This window comes from Grampus griseus, assembly GCF_964374135.1.
Source record: "Grampus griseus genome assembly, chromosome: 7".
Lineage (NCBI taxonomy): Eukaryota > Metazoa > Chordata > Mammalia > Artiodactyla > Delphinidae > Grampus > Grampus griseus.
Window position 1 is genome coordinate 23,865,982 of NC_139001.1, and position 24,464 is coordinate 23,890,445.

The window sequence follows — 24,464 nt, forward strand, 5'->3', positions numbered from 1 at the left end:
AATTGAATAAAACATGACCTCTGTCCTCATGACAGAGCTCGTTGTTTCGGACGAGGGAAACAGAGATCAGATGGGTAATTACAATGCAATTATCATAAGTAATGCATCAACAGAATATGGACAGAGCGCTGTGAGAGCACAGAGGGGGGAAACTGTGTCCTTGGGTTCACCATGATCACTTTTTAAATGTTTGTGACAAATAGGAGCTTCCAAACATGGGAAATTATTCCAGGCATGATTTGGACATTTCATAGAAAAGAGGGCTTAATCTAGAGGGAAAAGGGGGAGACTACTGTACTGAGAGCAAAACCTGGAGGTACATATATATTTACCAGGTAGGAAAAGATTGAGAAGCCAGGGAGTGAGGATGCAGAATCTGATCCCAGAAGCTAAAACAGGAGATTCAAGACTCCTGAAAGTTTGATAGGGGCAAGGAATTAGGAACATTTTGGACTGATTAAAGTCTACCGGATTTAGCACTTCAGAGACTATCGATGACTTTTTAAAAATTTTTTTTTTTTAACCCTCAATATAGAACTTTATTAGGGGAAGGGCGATAGAAGGTCCCTGTGTTGAAGGTACTACATCATGGAGACCCGGAGCCTGGAGAAGATGGCACTGGGGAGTTAAGGGAGCTTTGAGGAGGGGTAGCAGAATGAAGGTGTTTCAGATAGTGAGACTGTGTAAATAATAACATTTGTAAAAAGAAAAGTAGCAAAAGACTGGTCCTTTTCTGTGAATATATATACATATGTTATACATATTAACTCATATAGTTGATACCTATTATACAGTTAAACTCATCATATATAGGGAGTAAATATAAACAATATTTTCATGACCTTGATTTTTAGGAAAAATAGATGTCCATTAAAATTATTGTGGTAATCATTTCATGATGTATGTAAGTCAAATCATTCTACTGTACCCTTTAAACTTATACAGTGCTTATGTCAATTATATCTCAATAAAACTGGAGGAGGAAAAAAAGAAATATCAAAGAACTGACAGGAAATGGTCTTGTAGGGGTAGTAGAGCCATTGGATTTGGAAGGGACTGTTGATGATGCTTGAAAATAATTTTCCAAAGAGTAGCAAGGGCATGATCTAGAATTCGAAGGAGCTAAGAACTTGAGAGTAAATAGAAAGAGATGACGGCAGTTCCCGGAAACACTGTCTCTCCTCCACCCTCCCCCACATCCCCATTATCTGACGAACTTCTACTTTTTCTTCAGTTATCAGCCTAAATGTTCATACCTCAGGTAGACCTTCCTGTCCAACCTTCTCACACTAAATTGGGGTCCCCATGTTATACTAGCTTACCATTCTTTAGCTCTGTAGAATTTACAATTTGTAATGTATTGCTTGTATATTTGTTAAATGTCTGTCTTCCTCAACAGACTGTTGGTTGCATGAGGATAGGCACCATGAGAATTTGCTCTCCACTTTACATTCCAGCCTTGTCCCAGTGTTGGTACCTAGTAGGCTTTCAATAAAGATGTATTAAATGAGACATGTAGAAGGGTAAGGTGGAACACTTCCAGAGCAAATTTCTTGGACATAGAATAGTTATGAGATGTCAGAGTCCAGCATGTCACCCAGTATGTGGATTCCTGGAATAGAATACAGATGAAGATTTGGGGAAATTGAGGTTATACTTTTAGAGCAATTTACTCCAATATCTGTTATACTCACAGAGAACAAGGATGGGATGAAGAGAGGAAGAGTGACGTTTTAAACAAATAGATGACAAAATGGGAGAGGCTGAAGTAAAGCAGATGGGGTTGAATTCTAAAATGAGGGGAGTAGAAAGTATCCTGTCTTTTCTTCCTTACCTGGGGAGTTGGGAGTTTATAGAGCGTTGTGAGCCAAGGGAAGTGGACAAGAACTATATTTTAATTAAGTTAAAAAGGTGTCAATTGCTTAGAGAAATAAGGGGAAGAAGTATAGGAGGATATTATGTTCACAGTAAAACATAGGTATCACAGGACACAGTGCAACAGGACTTAAGAAGGGGAAGACAGAGATGATGGAACTAGTTTATAGTGGGCTGTTAACTACAATGTATATGCTTAACAAGTATTAGCTGCTTAATAGACTTGTTGAGAGAAAATTCATAAAAGGCTTTTTGTCATATGTAGCCCCATATCTTGGAATGCAATTATATATAAATATATTTATACTATTTACATTAATATTTTTGACTAAAAGAATATTTTCTTGTATTTTTTATGCTCTCACACAATGCTGTAAGAGTTTTCACAATATAAAAAGCTACCTAGTTTTTACTTCCCAGAAATTCTTGGTTCTGAAAAATAGAAGTTACTTTGCCTCGTATTTTTAGAAATGACTGATCCTGCCTTAGATAGCTTTTGTTTTTTAAGACGGTTTACAAAAAAATTGCGATTGTCAAAATAACTGATTTGAATTTATATGCACCTCAAATACAATCTAAAGGTTTGTTTGGGTTTTTTAATCGATGTAGTGAAATCTTTATGCAGGTGTGAATACCTTGTCTTGTTAAAGTATTTCAATTTCATTTATGACCATTATCCTAGCATGGGTTTGTAAGGGACCTGGAGTTGAGGATGCTATCTTTGACCATGAAAAAGAGTTGTCTATTTGTCCTCTAGGCAAAACAAAATGATTCCTAAGGGAGTCAAATGAGAGCAGCTGACCTGATTCACAATGTGCTTAACTGAGGGCTTTGGCAACAGACCACCTGATGCTTTATGGTTTTCTGTATCCGTTCAACACCAAGAATCAAAGTGCTCTGTGATACCCTTGTGAATAGTCTTACATTAAAACACACCTCTTTCCCTAAATGTGTTTTTTTTCTTTTAATTTTTTAAAGTTTTTTTTTTAATGTGAGCATTGAAGTATTTTACCAGGTATAATGAGATGTGGCTATTAGAAAATAATTCATTTCCTGAATGTGAAATATGTAATTAAGTATCACTATCGTTGTATAACTAAATATGTTAGGGCTTTGGTGATTATTGTTAATAATCCTGACTCAAAGCACCTAGTAGGTTAATAATTCTTGGTAATATAAGAACAGTGCTGACTGATGTAGGAGAATAGGCTGATCTGCCGCAAAGTTTTGCATGTGTGAATAGTTCTTACCAAGGTGGAAAGAAAAGAGAAACTCTCTGCCTTTATCTGTGCTTTTTCTCATCACCTGAATTCTTTCTAGTCTTCTTGGTACCCATGAATAATCTTTTCATTAGACAATGACATTTCAAGTTGTTGGATTTTAGTTTCCTTCAGTAAAATTCTCTATTCTTAGCCCCCTCCCAATAAATAAAAATAATTCTCATCATGTATCTAGGACACTCCTGATTTGTCTTTTGAATGAGTCAGAGCTGAGAGAACTGTGTAAGAGTAAATGTTAGTGTTAAGAGTCAGATAATTTGAAGATCAATCATCAGCCTCTCATGATCTAGGGTACAGTCAGAGCATGATTTGATTCATTATTTCCCCTATCACCAAAGGTACGATCTGCCTTTTCTTGCTGTCTTTTAATCCTGGTAGAAGTTTATTATCTTTAATTGTCTCAACGGGAGTGTGGTGGAGGAAGAGATTTAAGTCTGAAAAGCATATAAATGCTTCCTCCAGACTATCAAAAGTTAGCTGGTAATTTTGCTTTGGATGAGACTTGACAGCACACTAACCTTGAGTTCTCTTCACAGTGGGTAAACCTCACAAGTGCAACTACTGTGGACGAAGCTACAAGCAGCGCAGTTCACTGGAGGAGCACAAGGAACGCTGCCACAACTATCTCCAGAATGTCAGCATGGAGGCTGCCGGGCAGGTCATGAGTCACCATGGTGGGTAGCAATGGCATTCACCATTTTCATTCTCCCCTACTGTTTTTGTCATTTGTTATGGGTTAAATAGTTCTCTCTACCCTTCAGCATGAAGGTAACATTATAGTCTATTTTAGAGCAATTTCAGGTCACACTCACTTTGTATGGGATTATCTTAAGTACTTTAAATGAGTTGAGCTTTGGGACACTTTGCAAACAAGCTATATTGAGTTTTTGTGATACACCCAAATTATTCCTGATAGCATTTGTTTCAATTGCCATCATAATGGCACCTGGCCTTGAATACACCAAAGTAAGGTACTCTTTACTCTTCTTTTACATTGGCTGCACCAAAGAGTTTGAGATGGCTTCGCATAAGTCTATAGGTTTTTCTAAAAGAAGTAATCGTTCATTTGTGTATTTTCATTTCTCTTAGGTAAGTGATCAGTGATATAATTGAAAATGTCTCCAGTCTGTCTTGTGATTTATCTTGGAAGTTACTGATTTAGCTTTCTACAAGTATGGGGAACAATCTAGACCAAAATTAGGTGCCACTTCTCTCCACAAAAATAAAAACCCAAACAAAACATCCTGATCTCCTACAATAGCGGGTAGGAAAGCAGTCCCTAAGGTTTATCAATTAGTAATTATCTATAACTAAAAAGTTAATGTTAGTAAATCATCCTTTTTAAGGAGAGTTATGAATTTTAATTCTTTAGATTTGGGGCATCTCTTTGGTCCTACTATATTTTTATACTGATTGATTTTATTATTCATACAAATATATACAGAAATGTTAACTTACTGATACATTTATATCTTTCATTTAAAAAAGATTTGCCCAGTATTAAATAGTACAGTTGGGAAATCCTGTAGTCACTTTTAAAATATAAATATTCGTTTTGTATTTATAGGCAGCTCAAGAATTATCTGTGAGGTTTTTTGTTTGTTTTATATAGTATGTACTGTGGAACTATGTTTATTGGACAGCTAATGATTACTTGTTGTTGAACTGGGAATCTTTTATTTTGTTATCCTGAATAATTGAAGCATTTCTTCGTATTGAGGATAGGTTATATAATCTAAAGAATCAGATTTAATTCTATCATTGTTGTGAGTTGAGTCTATTTGTTTTTATATTATTATTATCAACTAACATTTTAAAAACCCTGTCCATGTTTTAAGTCTTTGTAAATTTGGTACTGCAAGCTTGCATTGCTGGGGCCTATGACAGTAGTATAGGATCCAGAGCATCGAGGTTAAAATGGTGGACCTAGGAGTCCAACAACTCTGGTCCAGATATGTGATGTCTGAGTTTGTCACTCATAGGCTTGGTTTGAATTAAAAGTGATTGGATGTACAAAAAAAAAAAAGTTCTTTTTACTATTTCAGGGCATTAAATATTAAGAAATAATAAATATTGCATCCCCTATAAAGTTATGTTACTTACCAGTGTTAACTTAGGCATTTGAGGTTTCATTTACTTACTGAGCACATTGTTTCTGTTCAAATTGCTGCTTTTAGAGGTGGCTTGAGGCAGGGTAGCTGATGGAGGCATGGGGCATGCCAGAGTTTTCCAAAGACACCGTATGGCACTACTACTAGTTTTTCTGTATAATATTCTCTCATTGCAGTTTTGACATTTGACTGGATTATTAGTTTTATTAACTAATTTTTCCATTCACAGTTATTTATGAAACTGTGTTGCAAACACATGTGAATACGAAAAATAGAATCTCTCCTAAAAGACCTTATGTTGTTATAGTGAGGTAAGGCATACATAAATAATTATAGTCAACATGTAACTATCTGTTGAGAGAATAATCAGCTGTAGAATAAGTGGTGCCAAAAAGTTTCAACAGGTGTATTTTGGGGTAAAAAGACTTCTAAACAACTACAGCCTCAGCATCAACCCCCATTCCCCAGATCGCTTAGCCATTGACAGGCGAAGGTCTTTACAGATGGCTCTGAAACTGGAAGTGAGGAAAGTGGGAAAGACACTCAGGTACTGGGTAGAGCAGGGGACAAAGCCAAGATGGAGTGTGTGCGTGCACGGGAGGGGGCAGGTAGGTTTTGATATCATTTATAGACCCAAATATTTGTTCTTCAATAATGGATGGAGTTTTAACCACATAAGTTTATATTACTACTATTTCATGCTGTACTTTTTCTAGGTGTGGTGTTAATAATAAATTGAGATTATCCTTAATCTCTGCTTCCTTTTGTTAACATGCTTAATAGAGAATTGACCCTATGAGGTAGGAGTCGATAAATGCCATAAGAGAGACAATATGGATAAAATGCTACTACAGTTCATCATTAACCTTGTCTCACATACATGGCTTGGCATGTGACTCGTTTTTGACAGAGCCACAGTGAAATTCATATTTACACCTTCCCTCTCTTAGTATCCTGTTACATCGTATCTGTTATTCTGTCTTTTCTTTCAGAGTAGGTAGGGGGGTTGCCATTATTGTGGTCACCCATTAGCTCTTTGAAATTAATTACTATTCTTTCTTTTTCATATCTGACACTGTTATATTTCCTAGACCTTTCTTTCCCAAAACATGTTCCCACGTTGGCTCCTTCTAGTGAGGAAGCATCTGAAGTCAAAGAGACTTTCTTTCACTTCATTCAGGAAACATATATCGAGGGCTTGCTATGTGCCAAGCTCTAAGGAATGTTCTGGGAATATAAAGATAAATGGATACAATTTTGTTCTTATATTTGTAGTCTGGTAGGAAATACATAAAAGATCAATAAAATGAAGGAAACGCTCTAATAAAGGCATATACACTTCCCCAGAAGCACAGATGCAGAAGTGACCTAACTGATTGGAGAAGTCAAGGAAAAGCTTCTTTTTTTGTTTGTTTGGGTTTTTTTGTTTGTTTTTGGAAAAGCTTCTTAAATGAAGTGTTTGATCCATACACGAGGATGAGAAAAATTGCATAGATCTGATAGATTCACAGAAACACATTCCAGGGAGAGAAGTTTCCATAGGCTAAGACTTGGAGGTATAAAAGAACATTAACAAGTTTCTAGACGTAGAACATAGTTGGGAGTTAAAGGGGTGGTAGGAAATGAGACTAAAACAGTAGGCTGTGATGCAACGATAGAGCTTTACATGCTAATCCAGTGTTTGAATTTCATTGGGGTAATCAAATTTCTGTCTTCTAAAGAACAGTGTCACCAATGTAGAATAAAGGATAGATGCCTGACTGGAGTGTGAGGAGAGACTAGGCCTGAGAATGCCAAGGAAAAGATGAAGAGAAGCAGCAGGAGAAAAGGATGAAACACTGAAGACATATTTACAAGTTAGAATCAAAAGTCCTCAAGTTTGATGGAAAAGGAGGAACTTGATGACTTGTAGTTTTGGAAATAAAGATAATGATGAATTGGGTTTTATGGCAGATTATCTTATTTGAAAGTTATTTTATGCTCATTTTTCAAGTCTTCTCAGCTTCAAGTAAAAGCTTTAAAAAGCAAAGTATGTAATTAGCTTTTCCTCCTTGCCTGAAGACAAAAATGAAAGTGTGACCCAGAAAGACAGCCAACTTTAAAGCAAGAATATATATTCTTATGTTTATGTTTTGAATTGTTTGGTAAAGGGAATTTCTTTATTGCAAGGATGGAGACAATTGGGAACCTATAAACTTCCTAGTAAGCTTGTTCAACCTATTTCCAATGGGTGACAACATTTCCTTCATTAAGATGTTTAGTGAACATCCATTGACTATTACATTTGTCTCACATCGTAAAGGGTACTAAAGACACAGAGTCAAATAAAATTCAGTCCCTACCTAAGGTCACTTACCAGCTATTGGAAGAAACAGACCAGTAAACCAACAGTTACAGCACTGAGTGATAAGCATCAGATGATAAGCACAGAGAACAGATATCTAAATCACAGTGAGTGTCCAAGAGGAATTTCTAGGGAAAATTTTGAGTGGGGTTTTGAAAGGCAGAATAGCCAGCTGAATAAATGGAAAAGGGTGTTTCATGTGGAGAGAACAACAGCATGTGTGAAGAAATAGAAGTCTAAAAGAGCATGGTGGGTTAAGGACCTACCAGTACTTATGTATAACTAGAGCCCAGTTGGTAAAGGCGAGAGAAATTGGAAGGTGATAAGACCTGAAAGAGAGGCAATGAACAGGGCATCAAAGACCTGTTGTGCTAAGCAAAGAATTTTGTACTTCACCCTAAAAAGTATTATTACATTTACATTTTATTGCTAGAAATGTGGGAGATAGATCAGAAGAGTCAAGATAGGGCCAAGTAGTCCATTGCAACAGTCTCCTGATTGGTTGAGTTGGACTTAGTAGCCGGCAATATGCAGAAGTTATTTGAGAGCAACTATAGATGTAGAATCTAAGACACATAGTACCTCTATGCGTATATATAAGGAGAGGTGATAGGGAGGAGGGGTAGAAGACTGGGTGAAAGGGAAGAAATCTAGGATTTGCCCAACATGTCTAGCATGGATGACCAGGTAGATGGTAGTGTCATTCACTGAGATGGAAATTAGGAAAAGAAGAGAAAGCTTGGGGAGGGAAATAGAGATTTCAGTTTTTTGAACACATTATCTTTTAGGCACCTGTGAGAGACAGCCAAGTGAAACTATCTAGAAGGAAGTTGAATATATAGATCTTGAGCTCTTGAGAGAAGTCTCAGTAGGCAATAAAGATGTGGGAGCCATCACTATATAGGTAGTAGTCTAAAGTAAGAGATTTTATAAGGTTATATGGGTACAACCTTATATAGAGCATAGAGTAAGACATCTACAAGACCAAGAACACATTAGGAAGGGGAAGAAAAGAGCAATGAAGCTGAGTAAGACCAGAGGATGGGAAAATGGAAAGAGTGATTTCAAGTGTGGGCACTGCCCAATGTTGTCAAGAATATAATTTAGGTAAAAGCTTCTTTTATGTTCTACAACATGGAGAAAGTTTGTGACAAAATAGAAGACATCTGTTTTGTTTGCCTGTCATACATGTCATACATGCCCTCATCCTCCTACAGTTAACAAGACTTCTCTTTTCCTTTAGAGAGCTGTCCTCTCTAATCGGCTTAAGCCATGGCAGGACTGTCAGTCTAGGTGCCCTGCCCTCTTCTGGTGGGGGGTGGACATGTGACCTAATCTAGGTCCCTCAGACTGTGTCTTCTTGGAATTTGAAATTTGAGTGGATTGTTTGGCAAAATAGCTATGTTGGGAACACTTGTATGGTTCTATCTTTATGATTAATCAGTGTGGTGAGATAATGAAATAATGCAAGGATAAATATTTTTATCATGGTTATAACTTCAAAAATAAGGAAGATATTTGGTTATGAAGTTTGTTCTAAGAAGTGGAGTTTGCATATTGGTATTTTCTTAGCCTAGTTGAATGTCTCACAATGCGATTAATGCATTATTGAGTTAACTAGACAACTTGTTTTGTGTTTCAAGCAATGTATATCTAGAAGCACTTTGATGAGTTGCACCCAGACACATGAAAGCAAATAATTTAGATTAGTTATGTAATATATAAAATGTGTCAGATCTTTTCTCAGTGGAGACCTTAAAAATATTTCAAACTTGTTTATACAAAGTCAACACTCAAATAGTGGCTAAGAGCCCAGGCTCTGGAGTCACAGCACCTGGGTTCTACTCGTATATTCCCTGTTAACTAGATATAAACACTGAGAAAATACTTCAGTAAAAAAAAATTGAAAAAAAAACCGCATTGTAAATCAACTATGCTTCAATTTTTAAAAAAGCACGCTGAGAAAATTACATCTTTGGGTCTTTGTTTCCCCATCTGTATAAAAGAGATGGTAATTGTACCTATCTCAGTGGGTTGTTGAAAGCTTAAATAAATTATCAGATGGAAAGCCTTCAGACAGTACTTAGCACATAGGGTGAGTCTGTTGTTGTTATTATTATTGCTGATATGGTAGAAACAAGACTAACGTTTGATATGTAAAGGACTGTTGGTTGTGAAGTAGAAGTTAGATCAGAGCTCTGCCAAAGTCATTGTTTTCAGTTCATATGAGCTTCATTGAACTTGGGACAAATCACTTGAATTGAGGTGGAGGTGGTGTGGGACAGTTCCCACACCCAGGTTTCGTTTTGAGTGTTAAATGTGTGCAAATATGAAAATTCAAGGTGAGACTTAGAGCAAAACTGCCAAGTTTTAGACTATTCATTTCAAAACTAATTAGTATATTCAATTTGGGGGCAAACCCTGTTAACCAGTTTTGCTGTTTTTTAGCAAGATTGACAACAACAAACTTTTTTCTCTTTCCTTCTTTCGTTTCGGATCTTGGCTCATGACATATTTTCATCTTTGGTCCATTCATGGCCAGTTTTTCAGTTATATAGTTATTTTTTAATAATGTAGTAAGTGCCCGTGAATTCAACACCTAAAACAAAAGTTAAAATTTTGACAATAATCTGTATCTAATTGCATGGCCCCCCTCCACATCACCACTGCCATTCCATCCTCCTGGCCCCCCTTATTTGAATTCTGTGGTCATTCTTTCTTTGCTTTTCTTTTTAAGTTTTTTTTTTTTTTTCTTATTTTACTTGTTGCTAAGAGAGGACATGATGTTGTGTGTAATATCTGGGGACATCTTTTTGCAGTTGTATATCATGAATTATACCTGTATAGAAAGTGACTTATGTGTTTCTTTGTTTCTAAGTCTCCTCTTGGAATTTTTTCCCAAATTAACATCCAGTAATTACAGAATCCCTTGCCATTAAAATAGAGATTGAAGATTGAATTTTTCTGGCCCATCCACCTGGCTATACTAGGTTAACCCAAAACTTAGGTTGAATATCGATGTCTTTAAACATGCTTGAATTACAAAAACATTTTCTGATGCCGTTTTTCATTTCTTCAAAATCAGCAACCTGTATTGGTTATTAAATAGGTCACCTGAATTGTGCACTGGATTTTCTTAACTTTCATCTCTTGCTTTCTCACTCTTAGTGTCTGCCCTTATAAAGGATAATACATTGTGTTTCACACAGTGGGGCTATCCCTTTACAAAAGAAAGGAGCAGAATAAATCATTTTACAGTGCATGATGAACAAGTAAAGATATCCTAAGATATGAAACCTTTAGATTTCCAAACAGTGCTGACACAAGTACAAGTGGAGAAAGCAACAGTAATCAAGAAATAATAAGTTATGGTCCTTCCTGTGAATATTGGTTTTAATCAACTGATCTGGTCTGTCTCTGATATTCCTCTATCTTTACTTAAATGTCCTTTGACAGTATTTTTATTCAAAAACAACTTTTATAAGTTCTGTGTCTACACCATAAATGTCAATATGTAATGTCAATATCTATGAATTAATATATTAGCCCACAGCAACTTAGACTGGAGAGTTTATGTCAAATGAATTAGAGCAGTAGTTTAGTAAGCAAATATGCCAGTTTAGAAATGGATTATGTTGTCCTGCTGAAGAGCTCTTTTTAAAATAAATTACAATCATAAAGCTGTCACCGTTTACTGTGCATGGACATGTTTAGAACTGGATCTCCTTCATGAAGACTGCTTTGTGCAGGTATGTAGCTACTGCCAATAGGGCTCACAGCTCACTCAGCTCATCAAGTAGAAAATCTGTTACAGGAAAATACATGGGTGAAAAAAAACTGATTAAATATTATACTGCTCTTCTGTGTGTCTGTGTAAGGTTTCCTCCAAAACAAATTGACTTACTTAAATTGTTTTAGAAAAATAAACTCCAGAAGCCTTGAGAACAGTGCAGTCTTAAAGTAGTATTGATTTTAATCAATGCTAAAAACACTTTCAGAGGACTAAGATGAGACACAAGAAGAACATGTTGGCCACCAATAGTGGCAACAGTTTATGTCATTGATCTGAGAGAGACTCGGATAAAAACAAATCCTCTGTGTGTGTGTGTGTGTGAGTATACACACACTAGTGTTAAAAGTATACTTTAACACTAGAGGTTATTCTTTCTACTTAACTTTTATTCAAGCATACTAGCTTATGTTTGTATAACACATATTGAGATGGCAAGTCCAGCTTTGTATCTTTTTAAATGTTGAAGAAATTATCAGATTACATTTTTTGTATGGTTTTATATAGTACCTCCTATGGAAGATTGTAAGGAACAAGAGCCTATTATGGACAACAATATTTCTCTGGTGCCTTTTGAGAGACCTGCTGTCATAGAGAAGCTCACAGGGAATATGGGAAAACGTAAAAGCTCCACTCCACAAAAGTTTGTGGGTAAGCATTACAAAGGGTTTTATTTCTGTAAAAATTGATTTTAATGAGCAAAGGCATGTCCCCACGTGCTAGAAATATATATTGGTGTATTTCAGTTCATGAAGTAAATGCCCATCTCTTTACTCCATTATGCCACTCCGTGTGTACCGCATTTATACACACACACACACACACACACACACACACACTACACACCCTTAGGCATATGGGCCTAAGAAAGAGAAATGAAGGAAAGAGTGATAGTAATCAATTACTTTCTCAAAATGAAATATTATATAAAGTGAAATAACAAATAACAATACTTAAGGGAAATGATGTAGCCTACTAGCCAGTTTTGTAATCTTTTTAAATTTATATTAGCGCCAGGTTTTTAAGCTGTTTTCTTTACACAGTGTTAATGCTTTTAGTATTTAATCTAGAATGAAGAAATCTTTTTTTTTAATTCTGCACTAAAATATATAATGCAGCAGCCTACATTCAAGATGTTTCATATTTGGATCTATAGTTCATATTTTGATCTTTGTTTTCATGTAGCCTACAGTTTTGAACTGAAAAGATTAAATGTGATGTGTTAGACTTTCCTTTTTCATTTCCAAGCCCTCAGATATTCTTTGATACAGTATACAGAATGATGCCAACTCTGAGTGTAAGTTGTAAAGTATCTCTGAGGATACAGAAGCATCTAGTTTTTTAAAAAAAAATGAATGAATAACAGATTCAATATAAAGAATTATCACTATATATATAATATATATTCTTATAGACTTACATAGAGTAAAAATTAGAAAAGATAAAAATAAACAGATTCTCACATTCTAGTGTCAAAACGCATTATAGAACACCTTGTGAGGGTTGAGTAGTGACTGAGAGAAAATCTTTTCTTTGGTTATTTCAGGGAGGAAAGGGTGATACAATTGTCCTACTCCAATAAACACTTAGAGAAGATTTCTTTTCAATCTAAAATTAAAGAACTAACAAATCACCAAAATATCAGTTTAAGACAAGCTGGAGAGATTAACTGACAAAGTTCATTGAAGGAATGCTGAAGGGTAGCCCCAAGGATCATAGTTTATACTAGGTCAGTTTAAAACTAGCCTCTGAGAGTATACTCAGATCTGCCTTGGGCCCTAAGTTACTTTTATTTCTCTGTGTCTCTTTCTTCCTGTTTATAAATAACTTTTTAAAAATATCATTCATCTGTTTTTAAAATTAATTTGATGGCTGTCCATTAAATGTCTATGTCTCAACTAGAGATTAGTATAGTTGGAAAAATATGAAATTTATTGCTATTCTATTTTCTGAATTTACTTAGTTCTGCTCTTTGTAATATTTCCATGTTTCCTTTGACTTAGAGATGCTACTCTCGATTTGATTAAATTCCTTAGAAAAGGGTAGTTTTTTTAAAGTACATTTTGATTCTAAAATAAGGACATTAGATTTTTATTAGAATTTGATGGTATTTTTTCTTTATTTGGATTCTATCCTAGTGGTAATACACAGTTGACCTTTGAACAACATAGGGGTTAGGGGCGGTGACCCTCATACAGTAGAAAAGTTGCATATAATTTACAGTTGGCCCTCCTTATACACAGTTCCTCCATATCCACTATTCTGCATCCATGGATTCAACAGTATTTACTGGTGAAAAAGTCCTCCTACAAGTGGACCAGCGCAGTTCAAACCCATGTTGTTCAAGGGTCAACTGAATAACAAACAATTGCATAGTAACTGTTTTTATGATGTCTTTTGAAGTGAGAAATTTCATCATTCCACACTTACTGTAAATTTCTTTTTATCATGTCCCTCAGTTAAATATTGTTTTTTGATTTTATCAAGCCCTCCAGGCCAGTGATCCTTGAACTTTCTGTATATGTTTCCTCCTCTCTTTTCTTATTCAGTTTAGATTCTATGACTCTGTTGTCTTGTTGTCCTTCTACCTTTCTCCTAGTAAAACCCCACTCTCTAATGGAGCCAATTGAGCCTCTTTTCCACATCTACATAGCTGCTAGTAATTTTAGAGAAAATTTGAGTAACTGATCTCAAATACCGGTTGTCCCATCCCTACTATATAGCAGCCTTCCTTTAATTCATCCCTGAATAGCTTTCTCTCCTACTCGCCACTTCGGGCATTTCGACCTTTCTCTACTCTCCCAAAACATGGTATCTCACTCCTTGGTGATATTACATCTAGATTCATAGGAAATAAAATCAGTTGAAATGATTTCAGTATAATATCACTAATCCTGTAGGATCACGTGCATTCACATGAATACTTTCTTTCATTGATGAAGGAAGCATCCTTCCTTCTGATTAATTCCTCTTCTTGCACTCTGGAATTCTCCTATCCCAGCCCCCAGATAACTTACACTATTATTTCCCCCCTTTCTTACATATATATATATATATATATATATATTTTTTTTTTTTTTTTTTTTTTTTTGCGGTATGCAGTCCTCTCACTGTTGTGGCCTCTCCCGTTGCGGAGCACAGGCTCCAGATGCGCAGGCCCAGTGGCCATGGCTCACGGGCCCAGCCGCTCCGTGGCATGTGGGATCTTCCCAGACCGGGGCACGAACCCGTGTCCCCTGCATCAGCAGGCGGACTCTCAACCACTGCGCCACCAGGGAAGCCCTCTCACATATATTTTTAACCTCTCCCTTCTATTGGCATTTTTCTTTTTGCATTCAATGTGATAAACTCTCATGATTAAAAAAAAATCTAACCCCAAACCCAGGTCTCTTTCCAGCTGCCTACTTTCTCCTTCTCTTCAAGGATGTAGTTGTTGAAAGAGTTCCCTATACTTGCTTTCTATAAGTTCTTTCTTTCTACTCATTCCCCAGTCTGTACAACCTGGTTTTCTTCCTTGTGCTCTGCTGAAATTATTCTCACTGAGGTGTCCACGAGCTTCAGAGTGTCAAGTCCAGAGGAACCTTTTTAGACCATCTTAAACCTAGAGAGCATTTGCACTGCTGAATAGTTAGTTCCTTTGGAAACACTCTCTTTCCTTGGTTTCTATGACATTGATCTCTCTTGCATTTCTTCCAGCTTCTCTGACCACTCCTTCTCAGTCTTTTGTATGGATTTACCCCAACAGTTATGCAAATGGGACAACAGTAGTAATGGAGGCCTCAATTCATATGCCTAAATATTTTAATATTGTCAATCAGGCTTAAAAACTATTGTGTTCTAACCTCCTAATCTGGAAGACTGAGTTCAAATAAATATAGAATTCTCAGATTCCGTGGAGTTCCACATCAGACCTTGGAGGCATGAGCCGAGCCACCACTCCCTGACCTGCAGCCAGGCCCTTCTTTTAAACCCACTCCTGATTCTTTCCAGTAGCAAAAAGGGGTCTTATGTACCTATGTGTAGACTTTAGTCTGCACATCCAAGTTCTTTTCATATCGCACCCCAAACACAGCACACAAGAGTAGTGTATTGACCGTTCTTCAAGCCTAAGAGTGTACGTATCGGCAGCACAGTTGGTACTCAGGACAATGGACCCTATGAAGAGGACTGTGCGACACTTGGTGCAAGCTCCCAGCCATTTGGAGAAGGAATTCTGGGGTCCTGGGTGCCCAGAGTATGGTCTAGGGTGTAAGCTCCAGGTAAGCACATTCCCTTGTCCCTGTACGCTCCTTATTCCATGAGCAGCACGGCCCAGGGCTCTCTAAGCATGGGGCTCAAATCCCACTTGCCCTAGTTTATGGGCAGGCATAAAAATCTTGATGTTCTTCCAGGTTCTATTTTTGACCTTCTCTTTTTCACACTTTACCTATGCCTGGGTGATATCATCTATTCCCATGGCTTCAGAAGTTACTTTCAATCAACTGATGACTCTCATATCTATATCTCAAGCCCAGATCTCTCTCCTGAGTTTGAGACTATATCTCAGTACTTATTAGACATGACTTATTACTCATAGTATTCCCCAATCTGAATTCACCATCTTTTCTATCCCATTGCTATCCATTAAGTTCCCCAGTCCAGAAACCTGGGCTCCATACTTAACCTCTTTTTCTCATTCTCTGTGTCTAGATAATCACCAAGTTCTAGCCACATTTTCTAAAATTCTCTCCATTCCATCGAATTTTCTCCATTTCCACTGCCACTCTACTAGTTGAAGCCACCATGATCTCTACACCTCTACAGCAAGAACTTCCTAAACCATCTTGCTAAATAAATATCTAGTTAAGTCACTGCCCTGTTTAACCCTTTCAGTTCTTACTGCTCTCAGGATAAAATTCAAACTCCTTAATTGTTGAATGAGCCTTATATTATCTGATGCCAACTTTCTCATCTATTTCCATTCGCAGCCATATGCAAAGTGTAAGTAATCCCTAGAATGTGTCATGCCCTCTAGCCTCTGAGCCTTCCTACCAGCTGCTCCAACCCCCACCATTCCTTTACTTGGCTAATATTTGTCATCACATTCTTGTCTCTGATGTCACTTTCTTCAAGAAGTTTTCTTTTACTATGAGTTATGTATTCCTCTTATTTGACCCCATACCACATATCACACTGTATTATAAATGATCCCTAAATTGTTGTCACTCCCTCTAAACTGTACACTCTTTGAGAATATAGATTAGGTTTGTCTAGCTTAACTTTTAAACTCTTGACGTTGCAATATCTTAATTGTATGCTACAAGATAATTACTCATCATATTTTTTCTTCCATTTTCATTACTCTGACCATTACCTTCATCTCATTTGGGGGACATTTCTTCAAACCTGTAATAATACTAGCCACATGAAAGTATTTTTCCAGAATGCAGTTCTATGGATCAGCGTCACATGTTAGGCACCTACAACAGCATACTAAACGTTTCTAAGAACTTCACATATATTTTAAAGAAGCATTTATCTGTGAGATTTACCTATCAAAGTAACTAAGTATTAGTAGGAGAACCCACTGTTTTAGTGGCAGAAGTTTTCAAAGATAAAATATTCTGTCCAAAGCTGGCAATATTTGAAGGAGAAAAATTTAAAGTACTATTTCATGCACCAGACTCTTTTATAGTTAATATTAGATATTATGTTGAAGTAAAATACTGAAGTAAAATTAAATTAGTTGAAGTAAATGTTAAAGGGAAAACTACAAATATCCTTCAGTCAAGAAAATGTATAGAAAACTAACAATGGGTATACATACATACCAGCACCATTGCACATGTGTCTAAATAAGAAAGGGTTGATGCAAAAATGAATAATTATCCATTTCAAGAAGCAAAACAATGAAACATAGTATTTTCCAAGTTTATAAGTAAGTGCTTTGGGAAATATTCTATTTTTATATAGCCCTAAATTTCATTCAGTTTATCAGACGATATCAGCTTTTAACAGTACTTTAATTGTGGCATTTTAAAATTTTCCATAATGACATGTATTGGATCTATAATCTTTCTCTAATATAGCACCTATATCAACCAAATTAAGCCTACACAATTGTGAGATAACAAGTGTTATAACCAGATCACTCTCGCTTTTATGATCTTTGAAGCTTGGTCACTGATGTTTAAAGTATGCAAAAACAAGTATAATCTCTGACTTACTTTCACCTGGTATTTCTTCTTTCTCCTATAGTGGCTGAGCTCTAGACAAGTGGACATTTTAATAGAGAATGAAAATAAGATAACACACAATGATAACTTTTAGGCTAGATGCATTTGCGTGGTGGCATTAGAACAAGTGCAAATGGCTTGTGAAATTTTTATTACTAATCCTTTTTGTAGGTGAAAAGTATTTGTGAGTCTCAGCAGAATTAAAGAGCTTAAATACTTGATCTAAAGAATAAGAGATACCATATTATGGAAAATGGAAGTGATGAGTTAACTTTGTACTTTTATATTTTTAGTCCAACCACTTATTTTGTTGTGTTCTTTTTTTTCTTTTTTACTTTTCTCCCCCTCTGTCTTTCAGGGGAAAAGCTCATGCGATTCAGCTACCCAGACATTCACTTTGATATGAACTTAACATATGAGAAGGAGGCTGAGCTGATGCAGTCTCATATGATGGACCAAGCCATCAACAATGCAATCACCTACCTTGGAGCTGAGGCCCTTCACCCTCTGATGCAGCACCCACCAAGCACAATCGCTGAGGTGGCCCCAGTTATAAGCTCAGCTTATTCTCAGGTCTATCATCCAAATAGGATAGAAAGACCCATTAGCAGGGAAACCTCCGATAGTCATGAAAACAACATGGATGGCCCTATCTCTCTCATCAGACCAAAGAGTCGACCCCAGGAAAGAGAGGCCTCTCCCAGCAATAGCTGCCTAGATTCTACTGACTCAGAAAGCAGCCATGATGACCACCAGTCCTACCAAGGAAACCCAGCCTTAAATCCCAAGAGGAAACAAAGCCCAGCTTACATGAAGGAGGATGTCAAGGCTTTGGATACCACCAAGGCTCCTAAGGGCTCGCTGAAGGACATCTACAAGGTCTTTAATGGAGAAGGAGAACAGATTAGGGCCTTCAAGTGTGAGCACTGTCGAGTCCTTTTCCTAGACCATGTCATGTACACCATTCACATGGGTTGCCATGGCTACCGGGACCCACTGGAATGCAACATCTGTGGCTACAGAAGCCAGGACCGTTATGAGTTTTCATCACACATTGTTCGAGGGGAGCACACATTCCACTAGGCCTTTTCATTCCAAAGGGGACCCCTATGAAGTAATGAACTGCACATGAAGAAATACTGCACTTACAATCCCACCTTCTTCAGATGTTGACATACCTTTTTTTTTTTAATATTATTACTGTCATTAATTCTTATTTTGTGGACGCAGTGTCATTTGCTCTGCCTAATTACAATAAGGAAGGAAGAAACAGAAGAGAGAAGGGATGGGATATTGTTTCTTGACAACTTGGCTTGTTTATTTTGTGGGAATTACAGAGCAGTTCATTTCTGCCATGCATAGATGTTAAGGTATATCATGCTTTGAGAAAAAAATAATCACTTGATTCGTAAAGATTCACACCTAAGGATTCTAATTTGCCACTGATGTTCAGGATTATGATTGAAGGCAGGAAAGATTAGCGTTTTCTGGGTAGGACTTTCACAGTTTAAAATGGGATAAGTAATTTTACTGTTCAAAGAAGAATTTGTTTCAAAATGTAAACTTTTTTTCTTCCCTCTAGAGATCATGGAACACAAACACATTATTTTCAGTGATAACTCCTTGGATGAGTTGTTGTTGTGGGTTCTATGTTTACTTCCCCTATGGAATTTATAATACGGTATGTTGTACACTGTACCATATAGCAAAATTTTTAAACTACAGGTAGTTAAGGACAGCTACAAATACATGTGAGGTCCTAGGATCTTATTTTTCTAAACTTAAGCACTGTTTTTCCATAGTTTTGATGACTGGCATTTTATAGACACCCTGGCAGCCTTACTTTTAACACCTTTAATGAATAGTATTTTTATCTAGTTTTCAGAATAACATGGTCTAAGAGCGGCTAAGAGGCAGTCAGTAGTTTCCAGAAGGGACCTCTGCTTTTCTTAAATTTGCTTGGGAAGTCTTCTTTTAAAGTTGTAATGTGATGGCAGCATAGTATATGTATCTGTTTCTAAAAGTATGCTTACGATTGTCACTTTATCAGCATTTAATCAGTGTTAACCAGTCAGCAGAAAAATATAATTAGACTAACAGTAGGGGGGAAAAATATCCACTCAGAAATCCCTTTTCTGGTATTTCTCTTTTCACTGGTTTTTCTCAAGCTGTGACCACCCAGTGTTTTGTCCATAGTCTGTTCGTCTTTTACTCTTCTAGTGGAAGGTCTATAAAAATCTTGCCATAGGCTATTTCTTTCAAAATCTCCTCAGAGCAATTGCTAATTTGACCTGAATGTGGTAACTTGAACCCCATAAGATTACGGAACTAGGGCTATTTATTCTAGTATTTCTTCAATAATAATATTTACCACTTTTTGGTACAAGGAAAAGGGAACGTCTTTGTAACCGGTACATTAACTATAGATAAGACAGAAAAGCAAAACTTATTTTTACCTTTCTTGGAGTCCAGAATGTGACTGAACCTCCAAGCTTAAGTCTCCACGTCCACATTTTTCTGTCTCAAAAACATGCAACTATTTATAAGTTCTTGTCAGAAATGAATCTCAATCCCTTACTACAGAATTTTTCTTCTTTCAATTCATACATACGTTGCCATATTTCATGTACAGATTTTAATTTCTTTTATATGGGTGCTCCTCTGCTTTTTCTTTGCAGTCTAACAGCACTAGAGGGGAGGAACTGAATGAAACTGATTAAATTCATCTTGGGGGACACCCTTGGAGGGGGAACTTACTGTTTGTGTTTACGGAGGACAGGCCTGACCATGACTGGATTATCTGATAACCATTTCTGAATACTAAAATTACATTAAGCTGATAACCGCTGTAAAAAAAAAAAAAAAAAAAGTCATTACATGGGATGCTGAAACTGTGTTTCTTAATGATGCAAGAATGATGTGAGAATTAGCAAGACTAGAGAACTGTGGACAGATAGGCAGATCTGGCCCCAGTACTGTTCTTCACTCGTTTTCTAGTTTACCATCTGCTTATGTAAGCACCTTCTAAGCACTGACACAGCTAGAGCTAGGCAAAAATGGTTACAACGCAACTCTCTTTTACTAGCCCTCTGTGGTAATTATTTCTGGAGAAATGTCCAAATTGTTCCTTTAACTCTGAGAGAAGGCACCAAAACAGAAATGCAACCTGTTTTAAAGAGAACGTCCACTGTCACTTTTCCTGCATGCTTTGGTACATTACTGCATCGTGAACATACAGTGTGTTCAAAGGTGAAGCATGTCTTTGAGACTTCCTCACCCACCTGCCCAACCCCTCATAAATAATTGGAATTTAATTTTTTTTCCTTTTAGAGGAAGGGAAATAATTTAAGGCTAGTGATTTTGTGTTTTACTACAATTCAAGGAAATATTTGGATGGCAGTCAGTATGTTCATAACTTTGGTTATGTGTGAGTTTCTGCTGGCATCATCTATGAATTTTTTTCCTGGTTACTATTTTTTATTTTCAGTGTATGAACAATCATGTACCTACCTGCCCTGGGATGAAACTGAATTTAGGTGGACCTACAGAGTTCCATAGTACCCCCATGAGGACAGTACTAATGCACTCTCCTTTTCTGATTTCATCTTTCTGAGAATCTTTTTTATTGAAGGGACTTAATACTTTTGAGAGTGTATTTGCTACACGTGTGTACTTGTACTTTCTTAGCTTTATATAAGGAACAAAAAGAGGTAAAGATGGCTCAGGGTATGGCAGGGACAAATAAGGACAAGATCAATTCGAATGTGTAGGTTAGACAGAATTTTTGTGGACACAGTGCTTCTGGGAAACCCTGGATGGCTATATTTGCATGCTTCTTCATGAAAGGAAATATGCAAGGTGGTAGCACCTAAAAATAGATATGAGAGTCAGACACCAAATAAATCAAGTTTTACATAACAGTTATATGCCCAGTTTATTTAGGTGAGATTTCACGTTACAGATTATTTGAGGGGCGTGAAAATAGGTTAGCTTCTGTATTTTCCAGTTTGGCAAAAATTCATCACATTGCTTTGCCCTAATTTTGCCCAGAATTTTATCTCCAGCTCCTGTTAGAGAAAGGTGTTACCTCTCTCTGATAGTGGTCAATCACTTTTAAAAAGCCATTCTAATCTGGCTTGTTAAAATAGTGAAAGTGACCAGTAAGCAAACTGGAAGAGATTTTGAGTTGTTGAAACATGCCATTGAGAATTTTCTGGAGGGACAAAATGGGAGAACGAGAGACTAGGATACAGATTTGGCTAAAAGTAGGGATTGTCTCTCCTACATACATACAAGCAGCTATATACATGCATCATAGTGCACATACACACACATTCTTTTAAAGAAAATTCATGAAAAAAAGCACAGTGATCAGATGTGTTGCAAGAGCCTATAGAGAGTTAAAATTATAGTTAATACCTGAGCAACTTAGTAGGTTTACTTTACCAGATTGTACTGAGAAATATTAAAGTTACTAGTGTGTCTTTAGGACTAGTTGCAACTATTCGACTCAAACCGTGAGGCTTTACTGTGTACTTACAGAACAAATCAAAACAAATCAAATCAAAAAAAAAAAAGGCTTTAAGTTGATTTGATATAACCTCCAAAGTGAAAGAAACACAAATTACTTTTGAATAGGAAGATACAGAAAAATTTTCAACTTTTACTTGTTGACAAATGGAGAAAGACAAGAATGTTTTAGTGAGCTTGGTATTGTTTTGATTTATGGTTTTTGTGTCTGAGTTGTAGACCTCACAGAACCATGAAGTTTTATGATATTTTATAAATGTTTGACAAAACTTACATCAGTGAAGGCATTTAGATGAAAATGATGTTTTACTTACTTCCCAAATGTTATCTTTAAAGTGATTCCTTATGGTGGAAAAAGAACAGAAAAGGCTGCAAAAATACAAATAAAAAACTATATGCTCCTGGTTTCAAGACAGAACTTAGATTATAGGAGGTACTGGATACATTATTTTTTAACTTTGAACTGTTCATTTTACAAAAAGGGATAAGTTACATTTGTGGTCATCTTTAGTTATATTTTATATATATTTTAGTAAGTACTATCTGTGTGAAAATTATTCTAAAACAGAAAATTCCCCAAATGCAAAAGTAAAGAAGAATGGGGGGGTGAAATTAAAGTCTGTATATATGAAAGTTATCTTAGAAATGTTTTTAAACCTCCAGTTTCTGCAAAATAATTAAAATATACAGTAACTGGTCTTAAGATCCTGAATTTAATGTATTAAATACTTATAAAATTTATTTATATTGGTGCCTTTTTAAAATGCATTGAGAGAGTGTTGGTTAGCCGTTGTAGCTCTACCACACTTTTATTATGTATTTTTAAAAATCACTTAAAATTGATTACTATATAATTCTTCTTTGCGTTCCTAGGTCAAAACTGTTAGAGGAATTTCCAATACAGAGACTTTCAGCTTATCTGCTTAAAGTAAAAGGAAACTTTGAAACCAGATGTTAATATCTTTTTAGTTTGATAATATTTCTGAATACCATTACAAGATTATGCAGGTAAAATATGAGGTAGAGGGAAATTGTAGCTGTGAATTGCATTGTGGTATGTGTTTTTGTTTTGTTTTTAAGGAAGAATAAGTTCTAATATCATACAAGGCTTTATTAGTGGAGTTTTTGGTCAATAAAATGTAGTATTGTTTTGGAATTTCACCTGTAGACTAGTGTTCTGCTAGTCTTAGAACTTCTGTCTTCTAACCTGTTAATGTTTTGTGGAATGATGTAGAGAAGCAGGTAATTAATTCTCCTTGAACAAAACAAAACTGAACAGTCATATCACATTGCTGTTCTCCAAAGCATAATCTCAAATGGTTTCCTACCATGGTTGTGTATTACTTGCAATGGATGTGTTAAAATATGACAGTTTTTTTAAAAATGAGCTGCTTGTTATTCAAAGCAAATGTCATATGACCAAGAAGCTGTGATAATCTAGTGTTTCTTTTTATCATAGTGTATTGCTAGGCCAAATAATGACATCTTGAATATTTTTACATTTATTGCAGAAACCTAAAATTTTGGAATTTCCATAAGGTTTTTATGTAACATTGTATTTTTAGCCTTTCAGTTTTCTCTTGCTGTACTGTAAGTTTGTGGATATTTTTCACACACACTCTTAGAAATAAGTTCCTAATTCTGTTTATGGGGTTTTTCTCCCGTAACATGGCATTTGTATATTTTCTGTATAAATTTGTTGTGAATTAACCTTTATCCCATACAGAGAGTGGTACATGAATGACTAGTTTTCTAAGATGTCCTTTTTATTGTGAATAAAGTATAAAATTTAGAGGCCCTCTGCTAAGCCACATAAAGTACAGCATAAAACTTCATATAGGTACAGATAAGCCAGTTTGCAGTTAATCGGGCCCTTCAAATTACCTCAAGTGACACACAGTAAGGAAAGCTTCTTGAACGGGTGGAGGTCACTGAATCCCCAACTATGCACTTATCAGGATTCTACTTAATTTACTGGAAATGGATTTTTTTTTTTTTAATGAATACACTGTAACAAGGGAAAGACTCTGGGTTTTGTTTTTTGTTGTTTTATTCTTCTGTGTTTGTTTTTTTTTAAGTAGTTCAATTTCTGAAACTGTGATAAAACATTTTGACTGTCAAGCACGCTCAGATTTTAACATAAATCACTTCCCCTTCTATGTAGTGAAGTTCTTTGTGATCTCTTAAATTTTGTCTACTCTCCCCACCTCTTTTCTTTTCTCTGTCCACGTTCCCTCCATCATTGTCTCTGGACATCTCTGCCTCTCTCTCCCCCTACTAGTTTGAGGATTAGGTCAACTCTTATTTCCAATTCACAGG

The 24,464-nt window shown here is 36.2% G+C and overlaps 1 protein-coding gene across 1 annotated transcript in view; it reads left to right on the forward strand.

Annotated features, from left to right (window-relative positions):
* Nucleotides 1-18,698, forward strand: part of IKZF2 (IKAROS family zinc finger 2) — a gene marked incomplete at its 3' end in the record, with an annotated part of 168,577 nt that extends 149,879 nt beyond the window's left edge. Inside the window, exons 6-8 of the mRNA XM_082658602.1 lie at nucleotides 3,692-3,829; nucleotides 11,908-12,051; nucleotides 17,974-18,698. Coding sequence (XP_082514728.1) covers nucleotides 3,692-3,829; nucleotides 11,908-12,051; nucleotides 17,974-18,698 — 1,007 coding nt within the window. The remainder of the gene's footprint in view (nucleotides 1-3,691; nucleotides 3,830-11,907; nucleotides 12,052-17,973) is intronic.
* Between the last annotated feature and the right edge of the window lie 5,766 nt (nucleotides 18,699-24,464).